Source organism: Pempheris klunzingeri, chromosome 3 (assembly GCF_042242105.1).
Source record: "Pempheris klunzingeri isolate RE-2024b chromosome 3, fPemKlu1.hap1, whole genome shotgun sequence".
In the NCBI taxonomy this organism is placed as follows: Eukaryota; Metazoa; Chordata; class Actinopteri; order Acropomatiformes; family Pempheridae; genus Pempheris; species Pempheris klunzingeri.
In genome coordinates, this window is record NC_092014.1 from 1,077,645 (window position 1) to 1,086,927 (window position 9,283).

At 41.1% G+C, this 9,283-nt stretch overlaps 1 protein-coding gene across 1 annotated transcript in view; it reads left to right on the top strand.

Annotated features, from left to right (window-relative positions):
- Window positions 1–8,764, top strand: part of ero1b (endoplasmic reticulum oxidoreductase 1 beta) — a 20,611-nt gene extending 11,847 nt beyond the window's left edge. Inside the window, exons 11-15 of the mRNA XM_070855767.1 lie at window positions 934–1,180; window positions 1,532–1,601; window positions 5,506–5,592; window positions 6,797–6,930; window positions 8,638–8,764. Coding sequence (XP_070711868.1) covers window positions 934–1,180; window positions 1,532–1,601; window positions 5,506–5,592; window positions 6,797–6,930; window positions 8,638–8,698 — 599 coding nt within the window. The 3' untranslated portion in view covers window positions 8,699–8,764. The remainder of the gene's footprint in view (window positions 1–933; window positions 1,181–1,531; window positions 1,602–5,505; window positions 5,593–6,796; window positions 6,931–8,637) is intronic.
- Window positions 8,765–9,283: the final 519 nt, after the last annotated feature.

Genomic DNA, 9,283 nt, shown 5'->3' on the forward strand with positions numbered 1-9,283 from the left:
AACACCTGAGCCTACTTTAGTCAGAACTTAAGAGCAGGTAGCTCAGACTGCACCGCACTACAGAGCAGTTTATATGGCTGTTAACAAATCATGTTGTGTGTTTCTATCCTGATACGATGCCTGAGCTTCAGTTCAGACACCCAGAAGAGAAAATCTAAACTTTCTTTTCAACAAAACCTTTTTTTTATTCAACAAAAGAACATCTCAAATGTTAAATGTTCTGTAAATACAAGCAGCTGAACAAGAACCGCCTGGTTTTGACGACCAGCAGCTGCGCTCTCAGTTTCAACATGTTTTTCAGTAAGTTCTTGTGTTTTCGATGGCCAACGTTGTTATGTTTTAAACTTGGATCCTCTTTTTACATATTTTCATAACCGGTCCAGTCTGGTCGCCTCAGCCAGCAGCCGTGAAACAGGCTCCATTATGATCCTTTGGGGCAACTGTGCCTGATTGAAGTACGTCGTAGCCATTGTGTCACTCTCTTCAAAGTCACCAGACTCCATTGAAAAAAACAGTAATTTTAACTCACCAGAACACCATGTTAAACACCAACATTCAATCCCTGTTTTAGTGAATGTAGTGATCTGACTCTTTTAGTGGATCTACTGTGATCAGGTGCAGTTGTCCCAAAGGATCACGTTGCAGCCATTGCAGCCTGTTTGGTGTCTGCTGGCTGAGGTGATCTACTGGACCAGTTCCAACACTTTTACTACCTACCAGTCACTCAGACACCAGGATGTGGACACAGAGAGACTTACTAACAGTCAAGTGTCTTTAAAGAAGCAGTAAATAAAGAAATAAGGAGTTTTTGAGTGAAACACAGGTGATATTTTTCAGAAAAGAACAGATAAAGGTAAAAGTTTATTAAACCTCTGAAGCAAAGTGATGATATCTGGTAGTAAACCACAGTTGTTGGTGTTCTGGTTCGTTTAGAGGGCTGGGGCCGCTCCGTCTGGGGGCCAAACGTTCAGGAGTTCCGCCGGCGCTTCGACACGGCAGAGACGAAGGGCGAGGGCACGCGGCGGCTGAAGAACCTCTACTTCCTGTACCTGATCGAGCTGCGGGCGCTCTACAAGGTGGCGCCGTACTTCGAGCGAGCGTTCGTCAACCTGTACACCGGAAACGCTCGGGAGGACGGAGCCACGAAGGAGCTGCTGCTGCAGGTCTTCAACGAGATCAAGTAAGAGGCGCCGAAGTCAAACCAGTTTAGTGAAACTGGCCGATATGAAACCTTAAGAAACCCCCAGTGGCAGGTTGGTTAGGTTTAGAAGAAGTCACTGGTTTGGGTTAAAGTCTACGTGTGCTGACTTTTATATTTATGTTCAAGAACTAAATATACTCTTTCAAACATACACACCTTCCCTCAGTGGCCTCCGGGGCAAAGAGCATCTGCCAAGAAAAAGAAAATACAGTCACACAATGTTTCTGCAGGTCGTTCAGGTGACTGACTGACTGACTGACTGACTGACTGACTGACTGACTGACTGACTGACTGACTGACTGACTGACTGACGCTCCTTTTGTCTTCCAGAGCTTTCCCGATGCACTTCGACGAGAAGTCCATGTTCGCCGGACACAAGATAGAAGCCAAAACATTAAAGGTGTGTGTCAGTGTGTAGTGGAGGTCTATAGTGTGTGTGTGTGTTAGTTAGTCAGTGTGTTAGTGTGTAGTGGAGGTCTATAGTGTGTGTGTGTGCTAGTTAGTCAGTGTGTCAGTGTGTAGTGGAGGTCTATAGTGTGTGTGTGTGCTAGTTAGTCAGTGTGTCAGTGTGTAGTGGAGGTCTATAGTGTGTGTGTGTGCTAGTTAGTCAGTGTGTCAGTGTGTAGTGGAGGTCTATAGTGTGTGTGTGTTAGTTAGTCAGTGTGTCAGTGTGTAGTGGAGGTCTATAGTGTGTGTGTGTGCTAGTTAGTCAGTGTGTTAATGTGTAGTGGAGGTCTATAGTGTGTGTGTGCTAGTTAGTCAGTGTGTTAATGTGTAGTGGAGGTCTATAGTGTGTGTGTGTGTGTGCTAGTTAGTCAGTGTGTCAGTGTGTAGTGGAGGTCTATAGTGTGTGTGTGTGTTAGTTAGTCAGTGTGTCAGTGTGTAGTGGAGGTCTATAGTGTGTGTGTGTGCTAGTTAGTCAGTGTGTTAGTGTGTAGTGGAGGTCTATAGTGTGTGTGTGTGTGCTAGTTAGTCAGTGTGTCAGTGTGTAGTGGAGGTCTATAGTGTGTGTGTGTGTTAGTTAGTCAGTGTTTCAGTGTGTAGTGGAGGTCTATAGTGTGTGTGTGTGTTAGTTAGTCAGTGTTTCAGTGTGTAGTGGAGGTCTATAGTGTGTGTGTGTGCTAGTTAGTCAGTGTTTCAGTGTGTAGTGGAGGTCTATAGTGTGTGTGTGTGTGCTAGTTAGTCAGTGTGTTAGTGTGTAGTGGAGGTCTATAGTGTGTGTGTGTGTGTTAGTTAGTCAGTGTGTTAGTGTGTAGTGGAGGTCTATAGTGTGTGTGTGTGTTAGTTAGTCAGTGTTTCAGTGTGTAGTGGAGGTCTATAGTGTGTGTGTGTTAGTTAGTCAGTGTTTCAGTGTGTAGTGGAGGTCTATAGTGTGTGTGTGTGCTAGTTAGTCAGTGTGTCAGTGTGTAGTGGAGGTCTATAGTGTGTGTGTGTGTGCTAGTTAGTCAGTGTGTTAGTGTGTAGTGGAGGTCTATAGTGTGTGTGTGTGCTAGTTAGTCAGTGTGTTAGTGTGTAGTGGAGGTCTATAGTGTGTGTGTGTTAGTTAGTCAGTGTGTCAGTGTGTAGTGGAGGTCTATAGTGTGTGTGTGTGTGTGTTAGTTAGTTAGTGTGTAGTGGAGGTCTATAGTGTGTGTGTGTGTGCTAGTTAGTCAGTGTGTTAGTGTGTAGTGGAGGTCTATAGTGTGTGTGTGCTAGTTAGTCAGTGTTTCAGTGTGTAGTGGAGGTCTATAGTGTGTGTGTGTTAGTTAGTCAGTGTGTCAGTGTGTAGTGGAGGTCTATAGTGTGTGTGTGCTAGTTAGTCAGTGTGTAGTGGAGGTCTATAGTGTGTGTGTGTGTGTGTGCTAGTTAGTCAGTGTGTCAGTGTGTAGTGGAGGTCTATAGTGTGTGTGTGTGTGCTAGTTAGTCAGTGTGTTAGTGTGTAGTGGAGGTCTATAGTGTGTGTGTGTGCTAGTTAGTCAGTGTGTTAGTGTGTAGTGGAGGTCTATAGTGTGTGTGTGTTAGTTAGTCAGTGTGTTAGTGTGTAGAGGAGGTCTATAGTGTGTGTGTGTGCTAGTTAGTCAGTGTGTCAGTGTGTAGTGGAGGTCTATAGTGTGTGTGTGTTAGTTAGTCAGTGTGTTAGTGTGTAGTGGAGGTCTATAGTGTGTGTGTGTGCTAGTTAGTCAGTGTGTCAGTGTGTAGTGGAGGTCTATAGTGTGTGTGTGTGTGTGCTAGTTAGTCAGTGTGTTAGTGTGTAGTGGAGGTCTATAGTGTGTGTGTGCTAGTTAGTCAGTGTGTTAGTGTGTAGTGGAGGTCTATAGTGTGTGTGTGTGCTAGTTAGTCAGTGTGTAGTGGAGGTCTATAGTGTGTGTGTGCTAGTTAGTCAGTGTGTTAGTGTGTAGTGGAGGTCTATAGTGTGTGTGTGTGTGTGTTAGTTAGTCAGTGTGTCAGTGTGTAGTGGAGGTCTATAGTGTGTGTGTGTGTGTTAGTTAGTCAGTGTGTCAGTGTGTAGTGGAGGTCTATAGTGTGTGTGTGTGTTAGTTAGTCAGTGTGTAGTGGAGGTCTATAGTGTGTGTGTGTGTGCTAGTTAGTCAGTGTGTCAGTGTGTAGTGGAGGTCTATAGTGTGTGTGTGCTAGTTAGTCAGTGTGTCAGTGTGTAGTGGAGGTCTATAGTGTGTGTGTGCTAGTTAGTCAGTGTGTCAGTGTGTAGTGGAGGTCTATAGTGTGTGTGTGTTAGTTAGTCAGTGTGTCAGTGTGTAGTGGAGGTCTATAGTGTGTGTGTGTTAGTTAGTCAGTGTGTCAGTGTGTAGTGGAGGTCTATAGTGTGTGTGTGTGTGTGTTAGTTAGTTAGTGTGTAGTGGAGGTCTATAGTGTGTGTGTGTGCTAGTTAGTCAGTGTGTTAGTGTGTAGTGGAGGTCTATAGTGTGTGTGTGCTAGTTAGTCAGTGTTTCAGTGTGTAGTGGAGGTCTATAGTGTGTGTGTGTTAGTTAGTCAGTGTGTCAGTGTGTAGTGGAGGTCTATAGTGTGTGTGTGCTAGTTAGTCAGTGTGTAGTGGAGGTCTATAGTGTGTGTGTGTGTGTGTGCTAGTTAGTCAGTGTGTCAGTGTGTAGTGGAGGTCTATAGTGTGTGTGTGTGTGCTAGTTAGTCAGTGTGTTAGTGTGTAGCGGAGGTCTATAGTGTGTGTGTGTGTGTGTGCTAGTTAGTCAGTGTGTTAGTGTGTAGTGGAGGTCTATAGTGTGTGTGTGTTAGTTAGTCAGTGTGTTAGTGTGTAGTGGAGGTCTATAGTGTGTGTGTGTGTGCTAGTTAGTCAGTGTGTCAGTGTGTAGTGGAGGTCTATAGTGTGTGTGTGTTAGTTAGTCAGTGTGTTAGTGTGTAGTGGAGGTCTATAGTGTGTGTGTGTGCTAGTTAGTGTGTAGTGGAGGTCTATAGTGTGTGTGTGTGCTAGTTAGTGTGTAGTGGAGGTCTATAGTGTGTGTGTGTGCTAGTTAGTCAGTGTGTTAGTGTGTAGTGGAGGTCTATAGTGTGTGTGTGCTAGTTAGTCAGTGTGTCAGTGTGTAGTGGAGGTCTATAGTGTGTGTGTGTGTGTGTGCTAGTTAGTGTGTAGTGGAGGTCTATAGTGTGTGTGTGCTAGTTAGTCAGTGTGTTAGTGTGTAGTGGAGGTCTATAGTGTGTGTGTGTGTGTGCTAGTTAGTCAGTGTGTAGTGGAGGTCTATAGTGTGTGTGTGTGTTAGTTAGTCAGTGTGTTAGTGTGTAGTGGAGGTCTATAGTGTGTGTGTGTGTGTTAGTTAGTCAGTGTGTCAGTGTGTAGTGGAGGTCTATAGTGTGTGTGTGTGCTAGTTAGTCAGTGTGTCAGTGTGTAGTGGAGGTCTATAGTGTGTGTGTGCTAGTTAGTCAGTGTGTCAGTGTGTAGTGGAGGTCTATAGTGTGTGTGTGTGCTAGTTAGTCAGTGTGTTAGTGTGTAGTGGAGGTCTATAGTGTGTGTGTGCTAGTTAGTCAGTGTGTCAGTGTGTAGTGGAGGTCTATAGTGTGTGTGTGTGTGTTAGTTAGTCAGTGTGTTAGTGTGTAGTGGAGGTCTATAGTGTGTGTGTGTTAGTTAGTCAGTGTGTCAGTGTGTAGTGGAGGTCTATAGTGTGTGTGTGTGTGTTAGTTAGTCAGTGTGTAGTGGAGGTCTATAGTGTGTGTGTGTGTTAGTTAGTCAGTGTGTAGTGGAGGTCTATAGTGTGTGTGTGTGTGTGTTAGTTAGTCAGTGTGTCAGTGTGTAGTGGAGGTCTATAGTGTGAAGTGAAGTGTCAGAAACAGAAACTCATCCTGTCTCTGTCGTCCCTCAGGAGGAGTTCCGCCTCCACTTTAAAAACATCTCCAGGATCATGGACTGTGTCGGCTGCAGTAAATGTCGACTGTGGGGGAAACTACAGGTGAGACTCTTCTCTGCTCAGATCGATTTGTGGCCTCGACGTGAAAACTGAAACTATAAACACGACATTTAAACACTGTTTAACATGAAATAGATGATGAAGCCTGAGACCAGAGAGACTATAAAACTAATTCAGCTATCAACAATAACCTCACTGCTATCCTGTGTGTGTGTGTGTGTGTGTGTGTGTGTGTGTGTGTGTGTGTGTGTGTGTGTGTGTGTGTGTGTGTGTGTGTGTGTGTGTGTGTGTGTGTGTGTACTGTGTGTGTGTGTGTGTGTGTGTCTGTGTCTGTGTCTGTGTCTGTGTGTGTGTGTGTGTGTGTGTGTGTGTGTGTCTGTGTACTGTGTGTGTGTGTGTGTGTGTGTCTGTGTACTGTGTGTGTGTGTGTCTGTGTACTGTGTGTGTGTGTGTGTGTGTGTGTGTCTGTGTGTGTGTGTGTCTGTGTACTGTGTGTGTCTGTGTACTGTGTGTGTGTGTGTGTGTGTGTGTGTCTGTGTGTGTGTGTGTGTGTGTGTGTGTGTCTGTGTACTGTGTGTGTGTGTGTGTGTGTGTCTGTGTACTGTGTGTGTGTGTGTCTGTGTACTGTGTGTGTGTGTGTGTGTGTGTGTGTCTGTGTGTGTGTGTGTCTGTGTACTGTGTGTGTCTGTGTACTGTGTGTGTGTGTGTGTGTGTGTACTGTGTGTGTGTGTGTGTGTGTCTGTGTGTGTGTGTGTGTGTGTGTGTGTCTGTGTACTGTGTGTGTGTGTGTGTGTGTGTGTGTGTGTCTGTGTACTGTGTGTGTGTGTGTGTGTGTGTGTGTGTGTGTCTGTGTGTGTGTGTGTGTGTGTGTGTGTGTCTGTGTGTGTGTCTGTGTACTGTGTGTGTGTGTGTGTGTGTGTGTGTGTGTCTGTGTACTGTGTGTGTGTGTGTGTGTGTGTGTGTGTGTGTGTGTGTGTACTCTGTGTGTGTGTGTGTGTGTACTCTGTGTGTGTGTGTGTGTGTACTCTGTGTGTACTGTGTGTGTCTGTGTGTGTGTGTGTGTGTACTGTGTGTGTGTACTGTGTGTGTCTGTGTGTGTGTGTGTGTGTACTGTGTGTGTGTACTGTGTGTGTGTGTGTGTGTGTGTGTGTGTGTGTGTGTGTGTCTGTGTGTCTGTGTGTCTGTGTGTGTGTGTGTGTGTACTCTGTGTGTGTGTGTGTGTGTGTGTGTGTGTGTGTGTGTGTAGACCCAGGGTCTGGGCACGGCTCTGAAGATCCTTTTCTCTGAGAAGGAGATCCAGAACCTTCCTGAGCACAGCCCCTCTAAAGGTTTCCAGCTCACCCGTCATGAGATCGTGGCCTTACTCAACGGCTTCGGCAGGTACGTCCGAGAGACGACGATAAATAAGTACAGACAACAAAAGATTTCCAGATGAAGAAAAACTCCAATATTGAGAAATAATTTATTCTAATGAATTTGTCTCAAAATCATCTTTAAGAGTTTTCCCAAACGTTTTCCAGTTTGAATACATGAATTTAATTAAAATGCATTTTTTAATTAAAACAATGTAAAAATACAGATTTTTATTAAAATTTTACTTTCAATTTCTGTTCAAGTTCGAGAACAAAACTTTAACTTTAAGTCTTAGATTTTAGCTTTTCAGTTAAAATTCAAGTTTCAGTCTTTAGTTTAGTTCAGTATAGCTTAGTTTAGCTTAGCTTAGCTTAGCTTAGCTTAGTTTAGTTTAGCTTAGTTCATCTTATCTTAGTTTAGTTTAGCTTAGCTTAGTTTAGCTTAGTTCATCTTATCTTAGTTTAGTTTAGTTTAGTTTAGCTTAGTTCATCTTATCTTAGTTTAGTTTAGCTTAGCTTAGTTTAGCTTAGTTCATCTTATCTTAGTTTAGTTTAGCTTAGCTTAGTTTAGCTTAGTTCATCTTATCTTAGTTTAGTTTAGTTTAGCTTAGCTTAGTTGGGTTTATTGCAGAAAGGTTTTAGAAACGGTGTCAAAGAAGAATCAAAAAGAAAAAAGATTAAAAAAACAAAATGCAGTTATTCAGTAAACGATAATATGAACATTAATCTAAATATAAACATTAATATGAACATTAATCTAAATATAAACATTAATATGAACATTAATCTAAATATAAACATTAATATGAATATTAATATAAACATTAATTTGAACATTAATATTAATATAAACATTAATTTGAACATTGATATTAATGTAAACATTAATATAAACATTAATATAAACATTAATTTGAACATTAATATTAATTTGAACATTAATATAAATGTAAACATTAATATAAACATTAATTTGAACATTAATATTAATATAAACATTAATTTGAACATTGATATTAATGTAAACATTAATATAAACATTAATATAAACATTAATTTGAACATTAATATTAATTTGAACATTAATATAAATGTAAACATTAATATAAACATTAATATGAACATTAATATTAATATAAACATTAATTTGAACATTAATATTAATATAAACATTAATATGAACATTGATATTAATATAAACATTAATTTGAACATTAATATAAACATTAATTTGAACATTAATATAAATGTAAATATTAATATAAACATTAATTTGAACATTAATATAAATGTAAATATTAATATAAACATTAATTTGAACATTAATATAAATGTAAACATTAATATAAACATTAATTTGAACATTAATATTAATATAAACAATTTGAACATTAATATTAATATAAACAATTTGAACATTAATATAAATGTAAACATTAATATAAACATGAATTTGAACATTAATATTAATATAAACATTAATTTGAACATTAATATAAATGTAAACATTAATATAAACATGAATTTGAACATTAATATAAATGTAAACATTAATATAAACATTAATTTGAACATTAATATTAATATAAACAATTTGAACATTAATATTAATATAAACAATTTGAACATTAATATAAATGTAAACATTAATATAAACATTAATTTGAACATTAATATTAATATAAACATTAATTTGAACATTAATATAAATGTATCTGCGTCCCGTCTCTCTCAGGTTGTCCACCAGCATTCAGCAGCTCCACCACTTCCGCCTCCTGTTGAAGGACAACAGGTAACAGCAGCTGACGCCTCACCTGGCCAGCAGGCGGCGCCGGCCCACAGAGAACTGCAGGAGTCTGACCCTCATCCACGAGAAGAGGAGGAGGAAGGAGGAGGAGGAGGAGGAGGAGGAGGAGGAGGAGGCCTGCTTCCATCAGGATCAGCAGTGAAACCCAACAACCACCCTCAGACACCCTCTGCTGTCCCAATAATCTCTCTCCTCCTCTTCATCCTCCTCCTCCTGCTCCTGCTCCTCCTGCTCCTCCTGCTCCTCCTGCTCCTGCTCCTCCTGGTAGATCATGAATGTTAACTCCTCTGCCTCCTCTTGCCTCGTCTCTTTTTTCTCTCTGCTGTAAAAACCCGTCGTCCAGTGACGAACTTTGACCTTTTTATTTTTTCACTTCTCCTCGGAGACGTTTGCTCAGAAAGTCGGCAGCTCGGCTGCGACGTTCTGACAAACCCAAAGTGGAAATAAAAGGAAGTGATGTAACAAGATGTCATAGGAATAAAAGGAAGTGATGTCACAGGATGTCATAGGAATAAAAGGAAGTGATGTCACAGTGACGAGACGGCCGCTGATTGATGCGTGCTCCACAGGAAGT